The sequence below is a fragment of the Piliocolobus tephrosceles genome, chromosome 18 (assembly GCF_002776525.5).
Source record: "Piliocolobus tephrosceles isolate RC106 chromosome 18, ASM277652v3, whole genome shotgun sequence".
NCBI lineage: Eukaryota > Metazoa > Chordata > Mammalia > Primates > Cercopithecidae > Piliocolobus > Piliocolobus tephrosceles.
The window spans coordinates 48,226,590-48,252,517 of NC_045451.1; the positions used below are offsets into that span (position 1 = coordinate 48,226,590).

Below are 25,928 nucleotides of genomic sequence, written 5' to 3' on the forward strand. Positions count from 1 at the left end.
CAAAACAGGCCATCCCAATGGTCAACTGACAGAAGAGAAGCATAGTTTCTGGTAACTTATCACTGTGTATCAAGAACAAGTCATGGGATGGGGGTGGTAGGGTTCTGCAAGGTGGATAGCCACCACCAAAGTGCTGCTTACAAGGGCAAATTGGAAGCTAGCCCAGGTCCTTCCCAGCTCCAAGACACTGTTTCAAACATAAACTTGTTACAGATGGGTCTTTTTATTTTCTAAGATTTTCATTGCTTTCGAAATAAAGTATTTTCTGATTTGTTATCGGCAAGAAGAAATCCTTTTGATTTGCTTTTGGCTAAACACCAATTTGGGGCAACCCCCTTTTGGATCATATTGATTTTAGCTTCAATTAGAACATTTCTTTCCAAAATGATTTACCCCAATCTGGGACATTTGTTTCCATAACTTAGTTAGTGGTTGGGGATAAGTAATGATACATCTCTAAGCCATTTCCTTATAAATTGCCAAATCATTTTCTAGTAGAACGACTCTATAATAATATATGGCATTGTTTCTTGTTTCTATTGCCCATTTGATGGGTTTTCTGGGGCATTTCTTTCCAGTGGTTAGCAGTCAGCTCTCTTTGAAAACACTGACATGCTCTAAATTGATTGTCTTAGATTCACTTTAAATCTAACAGGAGATTTTCTTATTATATATACTGCTTGCTGTATGAGACAGAACATCAAAAATCTCACATATTGTTTTGGTTTTAAGTGGTAGCAGTAAATAGCCTCGTGAGTATGTGACTAATATGTGGATTTCACACACACCTGCATTAATGCATTATATTGTCTGTGACATTGTTTGCCTTATTTATATCTTTATCATCTATGTCTGTAGTGTTAACTGTGTAATAAAACACTAGGTTGAATTCCACAGAGAAACACAAAGAAACAAAAGATGTAAAATACCTACCTTGTGAAAATGTACATTCTAGCTGGTAAATAGATTCTAAATGTCACAAAATGACAAGGTGTTGTAAGGTGAGAAGAAGGACAATCCAGACCCCCACTGAAACCTACCATATCAGTGTTGGACTTAGGGATCTGAAACCTGTGAATTTTGATAATATTATGGTACTATTTAAGATAAGTGAAAAAAGGAGCATAGAATCTAGTTCAGGAAACTTACCTGGATTCCATAAGTAGATCTGAGCTGTGAGTTGGGAGGAAAAAATCTATGTATGTATTTTTTCACTTACTTCTAAATGAAACTTTAACTTTTTTTCTATTATGACTATAAGAAATATAACACAGTGGTATTTGCAATAACTGTGACTTTGTCAACAAAATAAATCTGATATTTTCCAACACATAAAAATATCAAAATATACTTCTGCATATAATTTTATATAAAATAGCTAGTTCTGTGAAATCCTGAACAAGCTAATGGGCAAGCATGAAAATAGTACAGTCATATATCACATAATAATGTTTCATTCAATAACAGATCTCACATACAACAGTGATTTCTTAAGATTATGTTATACATTTTGCTGTACCTTTTCTATGTTTACACAAATACCACTGTGTTATCTTTGCCTACAGCACTTGGTACAGTAACATCCTGTACAGATTTGTAGTCTAGAATGATAGGCTATACCACATAGCCTAAATGTATAGTGGGTTATGCCATCTAGGTTTGTGTAAATACACTCTATGATGTTCACACAATGGTGAAATTGCCTAACAATGTATTTTTCAGAATGTATCCCTCTCGTTAAGCAATGCATGACTGTATTTTGCAATTTGTTTAGACAATTAAGAAGCCATTTACAAGTTATTGCATAATAGCCGGTTTTAAAAATGTATTATCTTGGAATTAGGAGAAAATTTTGTTATGGGTCAGTTGATAGTAGCTTAGAGGTAGGAACAGAGATAAATAAGCTTCCTCAGACTACACTCACATAATCAATGGGTTTTTACTAGTACCCCACCCCCTTCCAGGAGAATAATGAATGATTTTATAAGTGTTCCCGAAAAAAACGGTACGCAATAAAATATCCACTACTCTAAAATATACAATTTTGTTCAGACACAGTGGATTGCTAATGCCTGTAATACCACGACTTTGGAAAGATGAGGTAGGAGGGTTGCTTGAACTCAGGAGTTCAAGACCAGCTTGGGCAACATAGTGAGATCCCCTCTCTACAAAAAATAAAAATAAAAAAATATCAAGGCATGGTGGCACATACCTGTAGTCCCAGTTACTTGGGGATCTGAGGTAGGAGGATCACTTGAGCCCAGGAAGCTGAGGCTGCAGTGAGCTGTGATCTCATCACTGCACTCCAGCCTGGGTGAAAAGAGTGAGATCCTGTCTCATATATATATACATGTACATACACGTATATATACACATATACATATATATACACACACGTATATGGACACACACACACACACACACATGCAATTCTTTGTTTTAGTATGTACAACATACTAAATTCCCTGTCCTCTTCCAGCTTTTTTCTGCCTCTGATGCTTTTTCTTATGCCCTCTCATAAACTGGGATAACCTTCACCATCCCCATTATACATCTACATATATCTCACCTTCTTCAGATTCCACCTCCTGTAAAAGACCTTCCCTGATACACTTTTCATCCCCAGCAATACAGAGGTGACTTTTCTTTCTCTGAGAAACCTTTTTATTCATGATGCTTGATATGAAACTCTCATGGAACAGATAGTATTTTCTACCTTGCATTGTAATTTTTATGGTCTAATCTTAGATAAGAACAATTTTTATATGGAGTCTCTTTGGACTCAGCAGTGCCAAGAAAAGTATCTTGTGCACATAAATGTTTGGTTAAATATTGTAAACAGCATAATATAAACAATATAAATTAACTCCTCATTGATATGTAAGAATTAGTTTTATTATTTATTTATTGCACTGAAATTTAGTTATATGCTTTGAGACATCCAGCTTATCTCTGTGCCTTCACTGTAATAACCTCCTTCAAGTAGATCCCATTCTTTCATGACAAAGGATGGATTAGGAGCTGTCAAACAAGAGTAAGTGTCCCCCTTCTGGACAATTTAGTAGAAGGCTGAAACATCTGTTATTTTCTTGCCTCCAATAAAATCAGTTTTATCATATTAAAACAAATGTCCTTTAATCTTTTAGTAGTAGTCATATATATATATATGTGTTTATATATACCTACATATTCACATAATATGTATATACATATGCATTTGTTTGCATCAATAAACTTAAGTATGAATGTTTTGACTTCAAAATGTTCCGTTATTCTTTTGCACATGTTTAAGATAATGTTACTAAATAGTATATAATCCAAATTATATTTTGCAAATAAAATAAAAATTGCAATTTGCAATTTTGGTTATTTATCTTTCTGCAGGTTTTTGTGGTGTTGAGACTGAAGGCACAGGACTTTGTGGTCAGGAACTGAGGTTTTTGCATGTGAGATAACAAAAACAAAACAGAGAGCAGGGCTATGTCATTAAGTGTTAAAAACTGTGTTGTAGAGGATAGGTAAAACATAAATTCAAAGAATGAAAAGGTCATAAGCAGGTTTTAAGGAAGGAAAATGAGGAATTTCTAGATGACAAAGGAGCTTAAGCCAGAAATGAATCAGAGAGTCAGACTCCAGGCAAAAACTGGACTGGAAAGTGCTGCAAAGGATTCATTCAGCCTGCATTACCTGCTTTGTGTTGCAGAGTAGAGGGAGTTATGGTGTAAGATGTAAAGTATGGCCTAGTGATAGATAAGCTTATTTATTATTATTATTATTTTTAACCCCTTGCTGGGAGAAGACATAGAGCAAAGACCACAAGGGGTAAAGGAGAGTTGCACTTAAACTATTTTGCAATTAGATTTCAAAGGAATTTTTGAATTTTTTTCTACCTTTTTGGATATGAAAGTACTAATCTTTTCAGCAAGGCTATTTACATCTATATTTTGGACTTAATACTTAGTTTTATGGTAAGATATGAAAGAGAAGTTTTCTAAGGGGGCATCAAAGGACTAGAGGAGGAAAATTGTGGTGCATTTGGGGAAAACAATAAAATCTTTTTGGACCCTGTGAGCATCTGACCTGAATTTTAGGACTAAACTTCCAAGTACTAATGTTAAAATGAGGATTATATATATATATATAAATTTTTTTCCTGTTCATTTTGTCTAAGGCACTTGGCCTAAAGGCCATGATGCTAAGCTACTGAAAGTAACTAAATAAGGAAGTAGGTCAGGTACTTTGGGAGATTACATATATACACACACACTTAAATACACACACATGTACACATATACGTTACACATGTTTTAGGTCAATTCTCTTCACACAGAGACAGCTAATTGTTGAATGTGACGCTGATGAAACCACTTTTCTACAAAATGCAGGCGGGATAACTTACAGTATTTCTAGGGTCTCTGCTAATTCATGGAGGGAATGGGGAGTAGCAAAAGAGAAACAATAAAATGAATAGTCTGCCATTTACTGTGTTACTAGACCTTCTAGACAAGAAGGAGCCTCATTTGTGCTCGCAGAGATAGCACAAGAATTCTTCACAACGCTAAATCCATCCCATCAAAAGTAGCCACAGAACAAATTAACTCCCGACATCCATCTGCCCTCCTGATGTCACTAGATTCCACACTTCCTTGTCATCACATTCCACATTCTCCTCTGTTGCTAGGTACCCTGGGCACCCTTATTTTCCAAAGCTCCAGGTGCTGTTTTCCTTGGGACTCAAATGCAGAGTCTTTGGTTCAAATGCTATGGTACCCAGGCTGAAACCTTGAGAGAAGAACCATCGCCCTGGCCCAGTGAACCTGAAGGCCATACCCACAGATCTTAATACTGCACCCTCTGTGTAGCAGCTACTCAGGATGGAGCAAACTATGTTAGGTAAGGAAGCAGATTACCCCTTTAAAGTGGTGACCTGATGTGAATTGGTTACAGGAGTCTGAGGTCTGCAATTTTAAATTCTTAAAAAGTATCTTTTAGGGAGAGAGGGAAAGAGAATAAAAACTGTTAACATGATTACATGAAACTCAACAATATAAAATTCTTAATTTATACTCAGTTTAATATCTGCTCACTGTTCTATATGGTATTTTTAAAATAAAGACATCAAAACTTTGTTTTAAATTTGGATTTATAGGACAGTGTTATGAGACATTATTGTTTTTTACCATTTAAATTGCAAAATATGTGAGTATGTATATTTGATACAAATGAGTAAATCATGTATTTGTTTTTCTTAAAACATACTGATTTACTGAGGAATGAAATATGTAATGCTGTTGAATTTAGTTACCTTGGTAACATCTGGAGTGAACTACTCCATCTAAAAATATTTTCTACCTTATTATTGATATTTTTTATTGAAACGAAAGCATGGCACTTATTAAAGCCTTTCCTGACAAATAATAATGTTTACCTTACGTGAAAAATAAACGAATGATATACCATTTATTAGATATACATAATGATTTCAGATTGAAGAAAGAGATGTAGGATGTTTAATTTTTAACCAAGATAGACATTGGATTTGTCTTATGCTAATGTAGATTTTATTTTAAAATGTAATGTATACTTAGGGTTATTTAACCTAATAATGTATTGACAAAGCTTTCATACATTAAATGTTATTATATTTTTTAAAGGTTTCTAGAACACAAATGTTAAATCACTTTTTTCATGAAATGAAAATTGCAGTTGAATATGTTCATTGTGCTCTTCTTTGGACTTTCATGGGAGATAATAAAGTAATCAAAAATTATCTTCATAATTTAGTATAAGAATTTGAATTGGCATAAAAAGAACATGCACACATCTATCTGAATGACTTATATAAGTCATTCCCTTAATTCTGCATTTCAAAAACCCTAGACATTTCATGTTAAAATAATATTTTGAATCCTTGGATTAATACCTATGGAAAGTACTATGTAATAAAAAATGTCATATTATTTATGGCCAGTTTCCCAAATTTTCCTATGTATTTTTCTTTCCACAACAATTCTTTCTTTGATGGGTACATAAAAAGAGTAATTTAATAGAATTTTGCCATTTGAACGTATTTTAACATTTTTCACATGATAGTCTTAGAAAACTGTTTAAAAATATTATTTCAGGCTGGGCGTGAAATAATAATTCAGTCCAGGCATAATTTGTAATGAAAAAATATTATTTCATTATGAATTAAACCTAATGGACTTTGTTTATTTTATTTTATTTGAGATGCAGTATCGCTCTTGTTGCCCAGGCTGGAGGGTAATGGCGTGCTCTCAGCTCACTGCAACCTCTGCCTCCCAGGTTCAAGCAATTCTCCTGCCTCAGCCTCCCGCGTAGCTGAGATTACAGACACATGCCACCATGCCCTGTGAATTTTTGTATTTTTAGTAGAGACAGGGATTTCACCATGTTAGCCAGCGTGGTCTTGAACTCCTGATGTCAGGTGATTCACCCACCTTGGCTTCCCAAAGTGCTGGGATTACAGGAATGAGCCACCGTGCCCAGCCTGTTTTTTAATTTTTTGCTACAGACCTGGCTTCATCCTAGACTCTTGCCTATTCCATTACTACTAGTCATACCAGTTCTGTTCTCACAATTTTTCTAGTTGTCTCTTTTTCTGCACCACCACTGCTTCATAAGTTTGAGCTTTTAAAGATGCCAGCTTAGATGACTTCTACATCTCTTAATTGGTCTCCCCAGCTTCCATTTTGCCCCTTCATACCATTCTCCTCATCAGTCAGAATAGTCTACCTGAAATATAACTTCTTCCATGTCACTTCTCACAATAAATTAAAACTGTTATTTGCTCTCAGAATAAAATCCAAGTTCTTTGATAAACAAAATGCTTTTCTTGGTATTCCCTTTTTTTCTTTCTAGGGTTATCTTTTCTCTTTCTCTTTTCTTGCACTCCAGACTACTCTTACTTCTCACTTGCCCTGCATATGCTGACCTCTGTGACTTTGCATGTGCTGATCCCTCTATAGAGAACGCTCTTCCCCAACTTCTCCACCTGGTTCAGGCTCACTCACCTTTTGGAATTCAACTCATATCCCCTTCTTTAGGAAGCCTTCTATGATGTCTTAATCCCTTGTATTAGACCACAGCCTTCTTGCTCTGCATTTTAATAGCATGTTTGTTTTTCTGTCTCTCTTAATTATCTGTGAACTTGTTGAAGGCGGAGTCTCTACAGGTTAAAAACTTAACCCCATATTGGTCAGAGTAAGCACTTAACAAATGTTAGTGAGTAAGTGAGTGAACCTGTGAGTTATATTACTCTTTCAGAATTTGAATGTAATGCTCATGAATGTAATTGATCAGAAAACATTAACTATTTCATTACACCCTCCAAAAAGCATACTTGATAATATTCAGAAAATTAAAAATCACAAGTATTGAATAATATTTCTTTTGCTCACCCATATTTATATGACTTCACTAATAGCTTTTAACTAAAGGAAACATTTTAACACCTTTTCCATCATAATTTTTAAAAATCAGTAGCAAATTGTTACATAAGATAAAATTAATTAAGGACAATAGAATGTTGTTTCATGTAATCTTTGTCTATGTGTTTTCTTTTTATGAAATTGGGATCATACCAATCGCACTCTTTTGTAGCTAGATTTTTCTATTTAGTACTTCATGACTTACATCCCCATATCTTAAAATAGAATAGTTAATAATTACATAGTATTCTAACAATTTCAACATTTATTTAAATAATCTATTTGTGGTAATTTAGGTCATTTCTAATTTTTTGCCATTATGAACAACACTGGTATGAATGTTTACCTACAAAAAGATACACACACTGATTAAACTTCTTAGGTGTTAAACTCCCAGAAGTGTAACGAGTGCAACAAAGTTTATGAGCACTTTTAATGCTTTAGATGCATATTAAACACTCATTCAGCTTTTACTGATGCACATTCTCACCAGTAGGATAAATGATGCTTTTTATCAGAGAATGTTTACCAAATCTAGATATTCTCTCTGGAAAAACAAAAGCTATTTGCAAAATAATTGGTAGTTGTTTAATTCTCTTTGTTTTTTTTTTTTTTCCTTTGAGATTGCATTTGAGATTGAATTGTTCTCTCAATTCTGTTTTCTTCTTATTATTTTATTTCACTTCTTCTGCCTAAATGTGCTGTGTTAGCCCATTTGCATTGCTATAAAGGAATACCTGAGACTGGGTAACTTACAAAGAAGAAAGGATTATTTGGCTTACAGCCCTGCAGTCTGTACATGAAGCATAGTGCCAGCATCTACTTCTGGTGAGGGCTTCTGGAAGCTTACAATCATGGAGGAAGATGAAGGGGAGCCACTTTGTCTTATGGTGACAGAGAGAGCAAGAGAGAGAGAGAAGAGGTGCTAGCTCTTTTAAACAACTACCTTTCCTATGAACTCCCAGAGCAAGAACTCACTCATTACCATGGTAATGGCACAAAGCCATCCATGAAAAATTCACCCTCAACCCAAACAACTGCCGCTAGACCCCACTATGGACGCTGGAGGTCACATTTTAATGTGAGATTTAGAGAGGACAAAACGTTCAAACCTTACCATGTGCCTACTAGATTAAAAATAACAATAACTGTTTACAAGCTTATTGCTGAGGATGAATTACATATTATATGTAAAATGCCATTCACATAATGGGAGCTCAATAAATGCTAGTTGAAGTAGAATCTGAATAGCATATTAATTAAAATCAAAATATAACTTTTCCTTTCCAACAGATGATTCTGCTGCAGAGAGCTTTAATGGCAATGAGACTCTGGGGCAGAGTTCAATTGCTTCAGGGGGAACACACAGCAGGGAGATGGGAGACTCCAACAGTGATGGCAAAACTGGGCTGGAGCAAGATGAACAGCCACTGAACCTGAGTGACAGTCCCCTCTCTGCGCAGCTAACTTCGGAATACAGAATAGATGATCACAACAGTAATGGGAAAAACAAATATAAGAATCTTCTAATTTCTGACCTCAAGATGGAACGAGAGGCGAGAGAAAATGGAAGCAAGGTATGGTCGCATTACAATTTCCAGAATTTTTGAGTCGGTCATGAAGGTCACAGAAAATACCTATGCATATAGGAGATAAACATTATTGTTAATAAAAATATTATAAACAAATGCAATAAGAGGATGCCAAGAAACTTATGACCAAGCATATTGTGTGTTTATAACATATGATTTCAGGAATAATAGCAAAATGAATCATGTCTCAAAGCTGTGGGTGTTTTCTGATATGGAGAATCACTTGAATTAATGTTTCTCATGTGTATTGACTTGTTTTTCTAAGACCACCAGAGCGAGCAGAAAAGAACCAGCGAGTAGGCAAAGGTCAGGAGCAAAACTGCAAGTTTATTTTAGTAACCTAAGGTGTGGAGAAGAAGTCTGTCGGCCTCCGGCAAAGAAGGCCGGCAGAGTCCCCACCCCACAAAGCTCTCGGACGAAGTTCCAACAGTCCCAACAGCAGTGGGAAATTGGGAAGTCCGCGTGGCTCAGTGGCCAAGAGCGGCTTTTCTAGGAGTGGGAGGGCAATAGGTGGGGCACGGGCGTGTCAGGGGCGTTCCGCAGGTGTGACCAGGTAAATCTTGGTCTCTTCGGATTGATGTCACCTGGCGCATGCCCAGTTGGTCTGCACCTTCCCGGGTCGCCGGCTGCATTTTCGCGTGGGTGGGAAAGGTTAGTGAAGAAGAACCCGGAAATGCGCCATCCTGCCTCCGTTCGTCCAAACAGTCCAACCTTTTATTGGTAATAGTGATAAAGGGGCGCCGTGGTCTGTCTGGCTAGTTCCTGCTGTTAAGGGGCGTCGTTAAGGTCGGGGCCCATGGTTGGTATTTGGACGTATGGATGAAGAATAAAATAAGGCACAGTATTATTATAGGAATGAGGAATGGAAGCATTTGTTGGAATATGGGCAAAACCCAGAAGGAAGGTCCCAGCAAGGTTGAGGTATTAAGGTTCTGTATTTCAGCTTTTATTTTATTGAGGGTTTGAATGTTAGCGTCTACTAGGCTTGACTCGCTAACATAATAGCAGCACTCTTCTCCAGGGAAGAGACAAGTGCCTCCTTTTTTCAGCTGTAAGCAAGTCCAGGGCTCGCCTGTTTTGTGCAGCTACTTGGGCTATTGAGGTAGTTCAGCGCTGCAGGGAGGCCAGGCTTTCAGCTGATTCCAATAACTAGAGGGAGGAAAACAGCCCGTTTTTGACGAAAGTGGCGTAGTGGCATAGAAAGTTGCTGGAAAAGCTCTGCTACTTCTGCCTGGCTGTATAAAGTTAGACTGGGGACCAAGGACACGGGGACATAGAGGGATCAGTTAATGGCTGTATGGTTAAGAGTTTGAGAGAGAGACCAGTTGTGTTGAAGGCCATGGGCAGGGGGCTGCCACTAGGCGGGGCAGCTGCCACTAGGCGGGGCAGCCTAGGCTCTCCCAGCCTTCCTCACAGAGGAAGCGGTGGGAGAGATTGGTTATATTCACAGTGTAGGTTAAGTTTAGCCTTTGGCGGATAAGTGTGAGCCATGAGAAGGGGCCTCTATTGTGCGGAGAGAAGTTTGACAGCCTTAAGGAAGACAACTGGCAGAACTGTGTACTACTGAGTGTGTTCGGCTGTCTTGTGGCCAAGTTTCAGTGATGAAAAAAAGTAATTGCCATACAGTAGGCGGACTAGCAAAGGTCTGAGTGTATGAGTGAGACAGCAATATAAGTATAAAATGAGACTACATTTTCAGTGTAGTTGCAGAGTGTCCCTTGCCACTGAAGATGTTCGATGAAAGTTAGGAGAAGGGAGAACCACTGCTCTGGACTATTGTCTGGAGGTAGATATGGATCTGGGGCTATGTATTGAAAGTCTGATAGGTTTATGTAGAGGATGGTGAGAAAGCGAGCTAGGCGCCAGGGGTCGGGGAGCATGAGATAGTCAAGGAAGTTTTGTAAGTTTGAGGCGAGTGGGGGAAAGTTGAACTGATGTCCACTGATTGTTCTCGGTGGGGGCCCTTTTTAGCTGGGAAATATGAATCCAATGCGTGTGTCCTAGGAGTTTTGCTGCTGTATGTGTAGACAGGAGGACAATGTATGGGCCTTTCCACCTGGGCTGTAAGTCTTTGGCTTGGATATCTTTTATGTATACTTGGTCTCCGGGACTGAGGGAGAGATGTGGGTTGTAGGCGTCTGTTGGAGGAGGGTGTGCTAACTCAGCGTGCTGTCTTAGGAGTTCTCTGAGAAGAGTGAGATATGGGAGGTAGTTCGCCAAAGGGGCTGGCAGAGAAAGTATTTGCTGGAGGGTTAGGGGCCGTTCGTAGACTAATTCGAACGGACTGAGGCCTGTTGGGCTTCGAGGTGCTGCCCGCAGCCGGGTCAGGGCTAAGGGAAGGAGAGTTACCCACAACTGCCGGGTTTCGATTGAGAGTTTGGTGAGCTGTTGTTTGATGAGTCCGTTAGCCTTTTCTACCTTACCAGAAGACTGAGGCCTATAAGGGATGTGGAGTTTCCAGGTGATGTGTAGGAGGGCTGCCACCTGTTGGACTACCTTAGAGATGAATGCTGGACCATTGTCGGATTGAAGAGTGACCGGGAGGCCAAACCTAGGAATAATATGTTCAGTGAGTATAGAGGCAACAATGTTAGCGGTTTCTCCTGTGGTAGGATAGGCCTCGATCCACCCTGAAAAGGTGTCCACAAGGGTTAAGAGGTATTTGAATTTTTTATGTTTTGGCATATGTGTGAAATCAATTTGCCAATCTTCACATGGTTGGTGTCCTCTGAGTTGATGGCTGGGATGGGGATTACGCAATGCGCCTTGAGGATTTGCCTTTAGGCAGGTAGAGCACTGCTGGTTGATTGTAAGTAAGTGTTTTTGTAGTGTTGGACAGTGGAGGAGGGGATTTAGAAAATTGTATAAGGCTTTGGGTCCTATATGTAAAGAATTATGTATGTCTGTTAGAATGGTATGGAGTTGTGTTTCAGGAATAACTAGTTTGTTATCAATATATATCCAGTCACCTGTAGTTAGTTTGGCTGTTGGATTTTGTAATAGCTTAGCCTTTTCTTCCTGAGTGTAGTTAGGGGCATACTGGGGGGAGAGAAAACAGACAGAAGGAGGCTTAGGGGTGGAAAATCTGGCGGCTGACTTGGCAGTGACGTCAGCGAAATTGTTGCCAGCTGCTACCGGGTCAGATGAAGTTTGGTGCCCTTTACAATGTATAATGGCTACCTTGGAAGGTGCCGACAGTGCATCTAGTAGTTTGAGTATTTGGTTTTTGTTAATAATAGGGGTACCGCCGGTGGTTAAAAACCCTCTCTCTTTCCAGATGACTGAATGGGTGTGTGCGATTAGAAAAGCATATTTAGAATCTGTGTATATGTTTACTGTTTTTCCTTTTGATAGTAGGAGTGCCTTGGTTAGTGCAGTGAGTTCTGCCTGCTGTGATGTGGTCCCTTGTGGTAGGGGTTTTGTCTCTAAAACTGTGGAGGAGGTAACTACTGCATATCCTGCCTGCCTGTTTCCTTGGGGGTTGATAAAGGAGCTGCCATCCACAAATAGGGTTAGTTGTACATTCTGAAGGGGCTGGTCATGCAAGTGTAGGTGGCTGGGGGGGTTGAGCCTCCAGGACCTCAGGACAAGAATGTTTAGTATGGGGTGGTTTAAGAGAGTTTGGCAGTAAAGTGGCTGGATTTAGAGAGGAGCAAACTTCTAAAGTAACAGTGGGGTCTTCTATGAATAAGAGATGGAAAAGTTGGAGCCAGGATGGAGTTAAGTGGCTAATACTTCTATGAGAGATGAGATCGTGAAGATGGTGTGTGGAGAGGACTGTTAGATTACTGCCTCTAATGAGCTTTTTTGCTTCCTGGGTCAGGCAGGCTGCCGCTGCTAACGCACTCAGACAGGGTTGCCAGCCTTGTACAGTTGGGTCTAGCTGTTTGGATAGATAGGCCACAGGATGGTGGGTGTTACCGACAGGCTGGGCTAAGAGACCAACTGCCACTTTCTGCCTTTCATCTGTAAAGAGTTGGAAGGGACGCTGGAAATCAGGCAGTGAGAGAGTGGGTTGTGAGAGAAGGCAAGCTTTTAAGCGAGTGAAATGAGTCGAGATTAACTTGGGGTTGGACAAAGGCCCATGTGGGGTTTCTTTAACTGCGGCGTATAAAGGTTTGGCTAGGATTCCAAAATTGGGGATCCAATGTCTGAAGAAACCTATTAGACCTAGGAAAGATTGAATTTCTTTTGCATCTTGAGGGGGAAGAAGGTTACGTATTAGGGCCATGCGGTCGGTAGTTAGTGACCGGGTTGTTGGGGTGATTTCAATTCCCAAGTATATGACGGTTTGGCAAGAAATTTGGGCCTTGTGTTTAGATACTCTATAACCTAATGAGCCTAAATGGTTGAGGAGAGTTGCAGTGTCTAGAAGAGAGTCTTGTTTGGTAGGGCTACAGATTAGGAGATCATCTACATACTGCAGAACTTTGCTATTAGTGAGAGGACAGGAGGCAAGGTCTTTTGCTAAGGCCTGACCAAAGAAATGGGGGCTGTCCTGGAACCCTTGTGGGAGGACTGTCCACGTCAGTTGAGTGGAGGTATGTGTGTCTGGGTCCTCCCATGTGAAGGCAAACAGGAACTGACTGTCTGTGTGTAGGGGTATGGTAAAGAAGGCATCCTTAAGGTCTAGCACAGTAAAATAAGTAGAATTGGTGGGGATATGGGACAGAAGGGTGTAAGGGTTGGGAACTACAGGGTGCGTGGGACGGGTGGCTTCATTGACTAGCCGAAGATCCTGTACTAACCTATACGTTCCATCTGCCTTTTTAACTGGAAGTATTGGAGTGTTACAAGGGGAATGTGTGTGGACAAGGATATGTTGGCTAAGTAGTCGCGTGATAATTGGCTTTAAACCTTGTAGATGTGTCAGAGAGAGAGAGAATTGGGGGCGGTTCGGGAAACGAGTAGGATCTTTGAGCTTGACAAGAACTGGTGGGTGGTGGGCAGCTATGACCGGGGTGGAAGTGTCCCACACTTGAGGGTGTACAGAAATAGGGAAGATGGGGGGTGGGGGCGACATAGGAGGAGCGTGTGCGCCTGCACAAAGCATGAGCAACAGGTCATGAGAGGGTTGAAGGGGAGTGGATGGGTTGGTGGGAATGTATATGGAGGCCTTTTAGGTGCTCAGGATGTCTCGGCCTAGTAAGGGGATAGGGCATGAGGGTATAATGAGGAACGAGTGCGCAAAGTAGTTGGCCAGGCAGCAATTAAGGAGTGGAGTTTTTCGTGGAGTGGATGGCTTTCCCCTTACTCCTACTACAGAGATATTGGATGGAAGGCTAGGTCCAGAGAAGGACGGCAAAACAGAATAGGTAGCCTCGCTGTTGATTAAAAAAATTAATTGTCTTACCCGCTACCAGGAGAGTTACCCGCAGCTCGGCGAGAGTGATGGGGGTCCCCGAGTCTCGGCATCTTCAGTTGTCATCGTCCAGATGTAGGAGCTGGAAGGAGCTCCCAGGATCCTGGGAAAGGGGTTCACATGGAGACGCAGCACCTGTTCTCAGGGTGGGGTAATCAGAGTTCCAGTGTCCTCCCTGCTGGCAAGCAGGGCAGGGGGTTGCTGGTGGACGAGGGTCAGGACATTCACTGGCCTAATGTCCTGATGCCTTGCACTTATAGCAAGGCTGCGTTGGGGCTCGGGGACCTTGCGGACTCCTGTTGGCATAGTGTCCTGCCTTGCCGCACTTATAGCAGGCTCCTTTTGTAGCTTTGGAGTCTGCAGAGTATGTGCTCTCTGGCCTGGGGTTACGACTGGGCTGTAAAGCTGCTGCTAGGAGCTGTAACTTCAGCCATCTCCTCTCTGGAGTTACAGACCTTAAAGGCTAATTTAACTAGGTCTTGTATTGGTGCCTGAGGACCATCCTCTACCTTTTGAAGTTTTTTACGAATGTCAGGAGCTGATTGAGAAATGAAATAAAATGCCAAAATGGTGGCCCCTGTGGGGGAGGCCGGATCTAACCGGGTATATTGGGTTAGAACCTCAGTCAGCCTATTTAAGAATGCCGCTGGATTTTCTTCTGGATTTTGAATAATTTCTTTTAATTTGTTAAAATTTACAGTTTTGTTTGAGGCTGCTTGCATACCAGCCAACAAACACTGAACCATTAGGTCTCGCCTACGGCACCCACGCTGGTTTGCTTGGTAGTTCCAGTCTGGGTCTGCCGAGGGGACTGCTTGCTCCCCTAGTGGGATGGCAGCGTCAGTTAAATGTAGTTGGTTGGTGTGCTGCCTGGCGGCCGCTAGGATGCGCTCTTGCTCCTCAGGGTTTAGGGTGGAGGTTAGGATAACCTGGAGGTCATGCCAAGTTAAGTCATAGGCCTGACAAAGGTGTCTAAATTCCTTTATGTATATGGTAGGATTAGCTGAGAAATCACCTAAACGCTTCTCAATTTTGGAAAGATCAGCCAGTGAAAAAGGGACATGTTCTCTGACTACCCGCTCCACCCCAGCCACCTCTCGCAAAGGCGCTAACACTGTAGGAGGATGTGGGCAGAGATAGGAGGCTCAAGACAGCCAGTTGGGGGCCCCGAAGGAGGCATGGGACCGAGTGGATTACTAGTAGATAAGAAAGAGGAAGAAGGAGTCTGGATGGGGGGAGGAGGAGGAGTCTGGGCAGGAAGGGAGGGGGTGGAGAGAAGGAGGAGTATAGGGACGAGAGCTTAAGGCCCAAAAGCCTTGTACGTAGTTAATTTCGGACCACTTGCCTAGCTGCTGGCAGAAATTGCTGAGGTCGATCACGCCACAGTGGAAAGGAAAATTAACCGCTTCCTCCTAAGGTCTTGTTCAAGCTGTAAGGTTTTTAAATTGTCTAGGAGGCACCCTAAGGGGGTGCTCTTTGGAAATTTGGACTGGGGGGTTTCCCGTTTGTTTCCTCTTTACCGACACACAGTGGACACAATGGAAATGGAAGTGGATCTCTGCCTGGCTTCAAAGCGTCCTTTGGAACCAGCAGAGACAGACTGGAGGCTCATGGAGCCAAAGTGGAGATTACCTTCAGGCGGACGTCTCCGTCCTGAACAGGTCTCCCGAGCCACGTGGTGGCTCCGGGTGGCTCAAAATGGACCTCGGACCTGCGCAGGATTTTGGCCAAGGGAGGTAAAGAGGAGACAAAGGCACTTACCCCAGAGAGGCCGTGAGAGTGAGCGAAGCGGGTCTCAGGTCCTGATCCGTCCGCCGCGTGGAAGGAGGAGGAGGAGGCTCCCCGGACCCTGGGGGCCCTGAGGAGGGGTCTCCTCCTGGGTTCGGCACCACCTGACTTGTTTTTCTAAGACCACCAGAGCGAGCAGAAAAGAACCAGCGAGTAGGCAAAGGTCAGGAGCAAAACTGCAAGTTTATTTTAGTAACCTAAGGTGTGGAGAAGAAGTCTGTCAGCCTCCGGCAAAGAAGGCCGGCAGAGTCCCCCCCCCCCAAGCTCTCGGACGAAGTTCCAACAGTCCCGACCGCAGTGGGAAACTGGGAAGTCCGCGTGGCTCAATGGCCAAGAGTGGCTTTTCTAGGAGTGGGAGGGCAATAGGTGGGGCACGGCCGTGTCAGGGGCGTTCCGCAGGTGTGACCAGGTAAATCTTGGTCTCTTCGGATTGACGTCACCTGGCACATGCCCAGTTGGTCTGTACCTTCCCGGGTCGCCGGCTGCATTTTCGCGTGGGCGGGAAAGGTTAGTGAAGAAGAACCCGGAAATGCGCCATCCTGCCTCCGTTCGTCCAAACATATATAATCTATTTGTATGAATCTCTCTGGGAATATGTTCAGCTCAGATGTGACAGTTTCAGTCTCAGTACACAAGTTTTTACTATAAAAGGATCACTATCTAGTTTCTCCTAGATGGATAGGTGTACATAAAGATAAAGTTTCAATTAAATTCTTCAGTTTGCTTTAGAGACCTGGGGACTTTGGTCAGTAATTTTCTTTGTGGACACTAAAGAACTGTTAAGTGTGAGGGTCCTGGATGAAGTTTGTGGCTTAAATAATTATTTTAAGAAATGATTTATCATAAATTATATCATACAAAAGACAAAAACACATTTCAGACATATCTAAATGTTTAGATTCTTTATATTAATATTAGAATAAATTACAATCCTCTCCCATTCCCAGCTGACTTTTTTTTAAATTAAGCTTAAACTTCTGCTAGTTTGAGATAACACATGCTGGTGACTTTGCTCTATGATTTTTGAAGGTGTACTTTGGAACACATGAGGGTTTTATGGACAATACCTTTTGAGTGCCTTCCCCAGCCCTTACCTCTAAGTCAGAGTTGTAGAACTTGTTTTTTGACATAGATCCTTAAAGCAAAATGTCTTAATCTGGATTAATTTCTGAATTTGCTAAGGCACTATGCTTCCTAAATTGGCTCTATTTAAATCTTCTTGCTTGCCTGGGGGTGTGTTGTTTTATCCTCTTTTAAGCGAGTCACTAGACATTGGCAGACACTTAAGCACTCCTGCCTGAGGGAAGCTGCTACAACTTTTTCTGTGGCAAATGTTCAAATATCTTCCTCAGTGGTTTAAAGCCAAATTACATAAGCGCAAATGATTTTATATTTGCTAACATGATCTGATTCACTGTGCACTGGGTTACATTTTACAGAACAAAATAACTCCTAAGTTTCCCTGCCCTCCACATAAACCTGTCTTTATGCAGTTTAAATAATCGTGAAATGTCCTTTCTATGCTATGTGTCTATTAAATTTTTTTCTAAAATTATTGGGTGGTTTGCTCTTCTTTTTCTTATTCCCTTATTCAGTATTACTCTGGGAACAATGCTTATTAAAACATTTTCTTGCACATATTAAACAGAATGAAGTGAACTTTCTACCTCTATTACAATGGAGTTGAGAAGCACAGATGGTTTGGGCTGCTCGTGAGGGTTAAGATGATAAACAAGCCTAGAGGAGAAGAAGATACCCCTGATGCACTTAATATTTTGTGGTTTAGTAAATGAAGAATACTTCCCACAGCCAACTGAGGAATAGTCAAAGATGCAGAAGAATAATCCGAAGGGTGTAATGTATGAAAGCTAAGGGCCGGGCGCGGTGGCTCAAGCCTGTAATCCCAGCACTTTGGGAGGCCGAGACGGGCGGATCACGAGGTCAGGAGATCGAGACCATCCTGGCTAACACGGTGAAACCCCGTCTCTACTAAAAATACAAAAAACTAGCCGGGCGAAGTGGCGGGCGCCTGTAGTCCCAGCTACTCCGGAGGCTGAGGCAGGAGAATGGCGTAAACCCGGAAGGCAGAGCTTGCAGTGAGCTGAGATCCGGCCACTGTACTTACTCCAGCCCGGGCAACAGAGCAAGACTCCGTCTCAAAAAAAAAAAACAAAAAACGAAAGCTAAGCAAAGTCCACCTTTCGAGGAGAGTGTAAGCAGCTCCCATGGACAATGTCGAGAAATCAAATAAGATGAAGATAGAAAATAGTTAAATTTGTGAGAGAAGTTTTGATTGGGAGCACATCGGGAAAAGAATCAAGAGAGATTATTTTTATTATTTTCTTCAAAAATAACATAGTAAATACTTATCACCTATGAAGGATAAATACATCTAGAGATATAATAAACAGTAGGAGAACTAGAGTTAATAGTATCGTATCATCTATTGAAAATTTGCTAAAAGTACATTTTAGATGTTCTTACCATATGGAAGTGATGTCTGTGTTAAGTTGCTTACCTAGAGTAATCATTTAACTATGGACAGGTATATCAAAACATCATGTTGTACATCTTAAATTTATGCAATTAAAAATACTTGGCATACTTGCAGCAATGGAGTAGGTAGCAGAGACAACTCACAGAAATAAAAGTCTTTATTCACAAGGCTCTTGATACATAATTTTGAGAAAGAGGATACATAGACATAGAAAAGTTTCTTAGAACAAGCCCAGGCAATACTTATTCTCATATTAAAACAGTAAGAGTTTAAGTAAGAAAATACTATTTCAAGTAATAGTCAAAATAGACCTCCTAGAGGAACTGAGCCTTGAGCTTTGAAGGAAATACAAGATTACCATTTTATTTCTTTCAGAAGGGGTCTCTTGCTAGACACTGTGAAGGGCCTGGAATGCAGATAGGGAAGATGACTTATTCTCAGGCTAGGGAATCATTGTCCATTCTGACCTCAGTATGATTTTATCACTTCCTCGTGGCATTGAGGAAGAACCTGACATCTTTATGCAGGATAAACTAGTTGCCACCAATTAGTTTATTCTCTAAATATTTACTAAAGGATTCCTACATGCAAGTCACTGTTGTAGGAAGCAAAAATATGTAAACGAGAAGAGCAAGATTCCTGCTGTTTAAAAGCTCATAGTCTAGCAGGGGGGACAAACATATGGTTACAGTCTCATTCTGTAAGTGATATGAGGGACGTATGGTCAGGAGGGTGAAATGAAAGAACAGAGGAAGGGTGCCAAGGAACTATAATGATTCTTAAGGAAAACTCTAAAGAGAGATTGATGTCAGAGTGTGGAATGGCAAGTAGGAGTTATTCTGATTATGTATGGGAGAGGGGTAAGCATGTTTTAAGGCACAGAGCTGTGGGAGAGCATACCTGGCATGGGTATTTGCAAGGAGCTTAGCATGGCTGCAGCAGAGAACATGTGTGAAGTGATGAAGTATAAAGCAGCTCCACCAATAAATGTAGGCCATTTTAAGGACTTTGGATTGTCTAATAGAAAGTGCTTAGTGGTCAGCTTAGAATTTTAGAAAGCTCATGGTCAGCTTGAAATTTTATAAAAATTATTCTGGCAATGTTTTGGTGAATTAATAGGATAGGGAATAGAAAAAAGTAATGAGAGAATGCTGGTTAGAGAGCTACTGTGGCAATCCAAGAGGAAAATATTGACAGTTGGAATCAAATAACTGACAATGAGAAGGAAAAGCAGATATGTAGTACAAAAAATTACTGAACATGTGATTTTTGTTCTTTTGACATTGTATTTGGAGGACTAACTATCTAACCTCCATAGGTTATATTCATATATTGCCAAAGTCCTGGGAGTGCCATTCACATAGCCTGCAATATGAGTATCATATTTACCTTTCTCTATCCCATTAGTGTGAACATTCTGTGAATATAAAAATGATGTTTACCTTGTCTGCTGCAGTATGCCTCACACCTGGCTTACTATCTTGTCCATAGATGTTTCTCAATATTTTAAGGAAATATACAAAGATTTATTGAATGTGGAAAGCAAAGTATAGAGGAACATTCTAGAATGACTCCAAGATTTTTGGCTTTCTTGCCTAAGTGGATGATGAATCCATTTACTAAGATCCAGAATGAGAAACATTTGAAGAGGCAGGTTTCCACATGTAAAGTTTGCGATGCACATTCAGTGTCCATTGGACATATTTAATAGGCATTCGGGTGACATGTGTCAGCTCTGAAGAAAGGTACAGGATGGAGAGAGAGACGTTTTAAAGATTTCAGAACAAAAGTGGTGCTTGAAGCTGTGGTGGTTGATAAGATCACCTTGGGAGAGCATAGAATGAGGAGAGAGTCGAAATATGTCGTCTTGCAGAATATCAACCCACTAGGAACAAGTGATATAAAAGGAATTTGTAGAGAAACAAATACTCAAGGAGAAAATGAAAGCAACTGGATAAGAAGGGGATGTTTTAGAATGCAAAATGTGGAGCATTTCAACATTGATATAAATTATTAAACTAAGCAATCCTTAGATGAAGTGACATAGGCCTGAACCTGAACATTGCTTAGGAGAGTTAGTGCTCAGAGGTGGATTCAAAACACATGGCAGAAGAAACACTAACAGAATTAGTGGGCAATTTGATTGAAGACAGTTATAGAGGCTGAGATAGGAAAGTGGAATCATTTTAATTGCAAAGGAGAATGTGTCTGGAATTTCTCTTTAGAGATTCTTCCTGCAATCTTAATCCAAATGTAGAGTGCTCTAGGGTTCCTGCATCTGGATCAATACTTGCTTTACCCCAAGGCTATGAAGTGAACTTCATAATAAAGTTCTGTTCAATCTGTGCGATCTTTTGTAGTCCTCAGGATTGTTCCATCACTTCTGTGTGACCTTTTGAAGTGACACTACTATATATTTCTTCTTCCTTTGAGGGCTATAAAAGCTTAATTATATAGAATATGTGAAAAGCTTAGATTCCAGTGAGTTTAATGTTGACCTATTTCACAATTTTACTGTGAATAAAACCAAAAAAAATGATTATAAAGCATTGAAAAATTGAACAGTGAATACAAGTGCTTAAAACGAATAGTTGAGTTGGACTATGTCATTTACTGACTACTTATTATTATGCAAATTCACTCACTAGACTAGCAGGGAATCACATTAACTAATCTAAGGACTAAATATATTGCACTGAATGAAGTTAGGTGATATTTATTTTCTACTTGCTGTTGGCCGCATTTTAAAAGGACAACTAATAACATTAGAGCTCCAAAGAGAGTTCAAATGATGATAAAGAGCTTGGAAAATGAGACCCATGAGGAAGTGTTAAGGGATTAGCTATATAGAAAATGAAAGGCCAATCAAACACTAATCTAGGTATAGATGTTTTAAATTATTAATCAGTGAGAATAGACAGACAACTGGAATTCCAATGGCAGTGAATACTTAAAAACACTGTATTATTGGCTTTTTAATTGTTTTCTATATATCTTTTAGTATTTATAACCCAGCTGCATTTTACTTTATATGGTTAAATATTCTGAACCAATTTCCCCAAAGAACGTTTCCAATAAGGACTGCGGTGGGCAAGTGATTATTGTCGAACAGTTTATGTGCAACTGTGGTTACTGCATATTTGGATTTTAGCTCAATTCCCAAGACCCCTAAATCTTCACTTTATTTAGTAATATTTTATTTTGTCCAGTGTGTTTCATGTAACTTTTTTCAATTAATCTTTAATTTTTTACCAAAATTGATACTACCATTCAGTTAGTTTATAAAATATTAATGGTAACTAACATTAATATTTGCAATATTTAATTTCGTTTAAATATGATTAATGGAAGCAGCACATGCTTCAAAATATCTCTTTAAAAAAATCAAGTGTAATGAAATTGTCTTTTACAAACTAAGAGTGATGAATTGACTTCTCTAATATCTTTGTCTTTGTTATACGGACATTCCTTCTCATTATTGTTTCAATTTAATGATTTTTAATGTCTGGCTTTTAGGTGTTATACATTTATTTGGCCCAGGTGTTGTTTAGGGTAGAAACAACAGTGTTTATTCTTATTCAGGGTAGAAACAACAATAGGAAATGTGCTTAATATGTGTGAGACACTCTCCTGAGTGCTAGAAGGACAAAGGAAAAAAAAAGTCTCTATCATTAAGAATTCACATTTTGGCCAGAAAAAGCAGACATATAAATGAGTGTATTATAATACGGAAATTGATTTGTGTGTGAGAGTCTCCTCTAGGCTTACTAGCTATGCCTTGGAAAGTTCCTGAGTTAATTCTTATTGGTTAAATAGGAGATGATCACTTAGCAATAGGGAATTCCAAACAGAGGAACATTGATGAACAGAGCATTAAGGTAAGGACTAGAAATGCTGAGGATGGAAGTGATGAGTTAAGTCTGGAGACTAGAGTGCCAGACTAGGGAAGATTACCTTTTGAATACCCTTTTGAAGCTTGGATTTTACTCTTTAGTTGACAAGGAATCACTTAAGGGTATAGGATAGGAAAATAGTGTGGTCGGATTGTTTTTTGGGGTAGAAAAATTCTGGCATCTGTTTTACAGTATGGCTTTAGATGGCATAAGAAGGGAGAAGTCTGCTAACAGAGAATAAGACTTGCCTTAGTAAGGTAGTAGTTGGGATGGAGAGGAGGCCATAAATTTAAGAAATATATAGAAAGTTAAATGAACAGAATTGGGTGTTTGATTAGATAGGTGGTGGAGAGTATAAAAGAAACTTTAGCCACAGGATAAAGGATATATCGGTTTTGATATTGGGATACTGTATCAACTGTAGTAATTATGAATATTGTATAAAGCTTTCTTATTCGTAACTCAAAGCAACCCAATGTAAGAAGAACAAATACAGTTATTAGCTTTATTTAAACAAAAGGAAGTAAAATCTAGTGCCATGTAAGTAATTCCAGTGACATAATTAATACAATCAGGTAAGTGATAAAACCTGGTATTTAACCCAGGTTACCTGCCTCTGCAGCCCATGTAATTTTCATACACCTACACCTCCTGGTACTGTGTGAGACCAGTCATCTCTCTGCATCATATGGTGACTATGACAGGCAAGCTGTACAAAAAAGGAATAGTATCTAATACAATCAGTGGATAGCTTTTTGATAAATAGTAAATACTTGCAGTAGCATTTCTTATTTTCTTATTTCAAATATTTTGCTTTTGATATCTGAGTTACTTTACACCATGAAAAGAATGTAACCGATGCCTCTATCATAAAACTAAGTATGTCTTCAAAGTATCCGTTTATTGCTTTGGTTCATAAATGTAAATGAATGCGTAATTGAATGAAAGTGGTTCTTTTAACAGCTCGGGTAAATTTTGAGCTTATATTTTATTAAATAACAATTTAAAATAGCATCTTCATATTATATACATATATAAACCTAAGTATTTTGCATATAAACACACATATAAATAGTATATTCCATACTTAAAGATCACATATTCTTCAGTTCTGCTCATTACTGGATACATTTTTTTTCTTATGTTCTTAGTAGAGTTTTAGAAAATAAAATGGTGCACAAGAAGGATATAATAAGGTTAATAGCTTTGTAGTATATGCAATATTGCAATCTAAATTTAAATGTCTACAATGCTTTTATGAATAAATACCCACAATACTAGGGATTGTAAAATCAACTATATTATAGAATAATACAGTTTTAAAATCAAGAACCACTTCATTTTACAGATGAAGAAATTGAGACCCACCCAAATGACCTAACACCCAAATCAGTGTCCTTTTGAATCGTTATGCTACCATGTTTGCCATTGCATATGTTCATATTCTCTACATGTTACTACAGGAAGATGAAGAACAGGGCCATTAATTACAAGTGCCTCTGCCTACCATGCATGTTCCAGTCCGTATTGGTTCATTTCACATTTTATATCTCAGGAAAATGAAGAAGGTGAGGGGCTTCTATAATTTATGCCTTGAAATGTGCAAGGTGAAGTTGATTTTAATTCCGCACATTCAGTGAAATGTGCATTTTGAGTTTCTTTTAGGCATATAATAGTTCATATGGGTCAGTACAAAGTCGTAACTAGCCCTCCAGCCACTGATGCCATGTATTCATAAATAATCTGGTTAGTTATAAATTGTATTTTTGACCAAAATACAAAACAAAATTGACCCGTCATTATCCTTATCTTTATTTGATGGTTCATCAATACCTCAAAAAGACGTTGTCTATTTTGTATATTTTTCTGTTTAATTTTCGTTTATTTGTTTATCGGCTTTGTGTTTTTGTTTTTTGTTTCTTTGCTTATATGTGTGTGTGCTTATCTTTTTCCTCTTGAGTTCTAGCATTAAGAATAAGGTCAAATGCTTAAAATATCATTCCAGTCTGTAGATGTCTTGAGAATAGTGGAGCATCTCTAAGAGAAAGAACTATATTTTAAATACTCAGAAGTGATTTATATATATGTCTCAAGATAATTGCTATTACCAGGACTCCTTAAAATATTCAATATTGACCCAAATTTGGAGAAAGAATAAAAGAAGAAAAATTAATACTAGACTCATAGAGTTATATATTCTAATTTGTTTCAATTCATAGAGTTATATATTCTAATTTGTTTCAATACGCTAGTTTACATTTTCATTATTAGATGAGCCTTACATTATGCACCATAAAATAATTATCTGTAGCCTTCTTATTAGTATGTATTTTATTTTTTATTAAAAAATGTTAATTATTATGGGTACATAATAGGCATACATATTCATGAGGTATATGTGATGGTCTCATACATGCATATGATGTGTAATAATCACATCAGTATAATTGGAGTATCCATCACTTCAAACATTTATTTATTTGTGTTAGTAACATTCCAATTTCACTATTTGAGTTATTTTAAAATATATAATAAAGTATTGTTGACTGTAGCCACCCTGTTGTGCTATAAGGTACTAGATCTTAATCTTATTCATTCTTCTAACTATATTTTTTGCAAACTACCCATCTGACAAGGGATTAATAACCAAAATATACAAGAAATTCAAGCAATTTGATAGAAAAAATATAATAATACAATTTAAACAATAGGCAAAAGGTCTGAATAGACATCTCCCAAGTGAAGACGTACAAATGGCTAACAGGTATATGAAAAAATGCTCAACCTCATTTATCATCAAAGAAATGCAAATCAAAACTACTACGAGATGTGATCTCACCCCGGTTAAAATGGCTTTTCTCCAACAGACAGGCAATAATGAATACTGGCAAAGATATGGATAAAAGAGAACCCTCATATACTATTGGTGGTAAAGTAAATTAATACAACCACTATGGAGAACAACATGGAGGTTGCTCAAAAAAACTAAAAATAGAGTTAGCATATAATTCAGCAACCCCACTGCCATGCATTTATCAATAATCTGGTTAGTTATAAATTGTATTTTTATAAATTGTATGCTATAGGTATATTTCTAAAGGAAATTGGTATATCAAAGAGCTATCTGTATACCCATATTTATTGCAGCACTGTTCACAATTGCTAAGATCTGGAATCAACCTAAGTGTCTATCAATGGATTAATGGATTAAAAATGTATTATATATACACAATGGAATATTATTCAGCCATGAAAATAATGAAATCCTGTCATTTGTAACAACATGGATGGAACTGAAGGACATTGTGTTAAGTGAAATAAGCCAAGCACATAAAGACAAATTTT

At 39.0% G+C, this 25,928-nt stretch overlaps 1 protein-coding gene across 12 annotated transcripts in view; it reads left to right on the forward strand.

The window, feature by feature from the left end:
* Positions 1–25,928, forward strand: part of NOL4 (nucleolar protein 4) — a 407,984-nt gene that overhangs the window by 209,997 nt on the left and 172,059 nt on the right. For 11 of the 12 annotated variants that reach the window (XM_023207729.1, XM_023207721.1, XM_023207725.1 and 8 more), the window contains one exon: positions 8,745–9,028. In XM_023207729.1, coding sequence (XP_023063497.1) covers positions 8,745–9,028 — 284 coding nt within the window. Of the gene's footprint in view, positions 1–4,681; positions 4,894–8,744; positions 9,029–25,928 lie in introns of all 12 variants that reach the window. The other variant, XM_023207730.1, reaches the window with a different exon arrangement.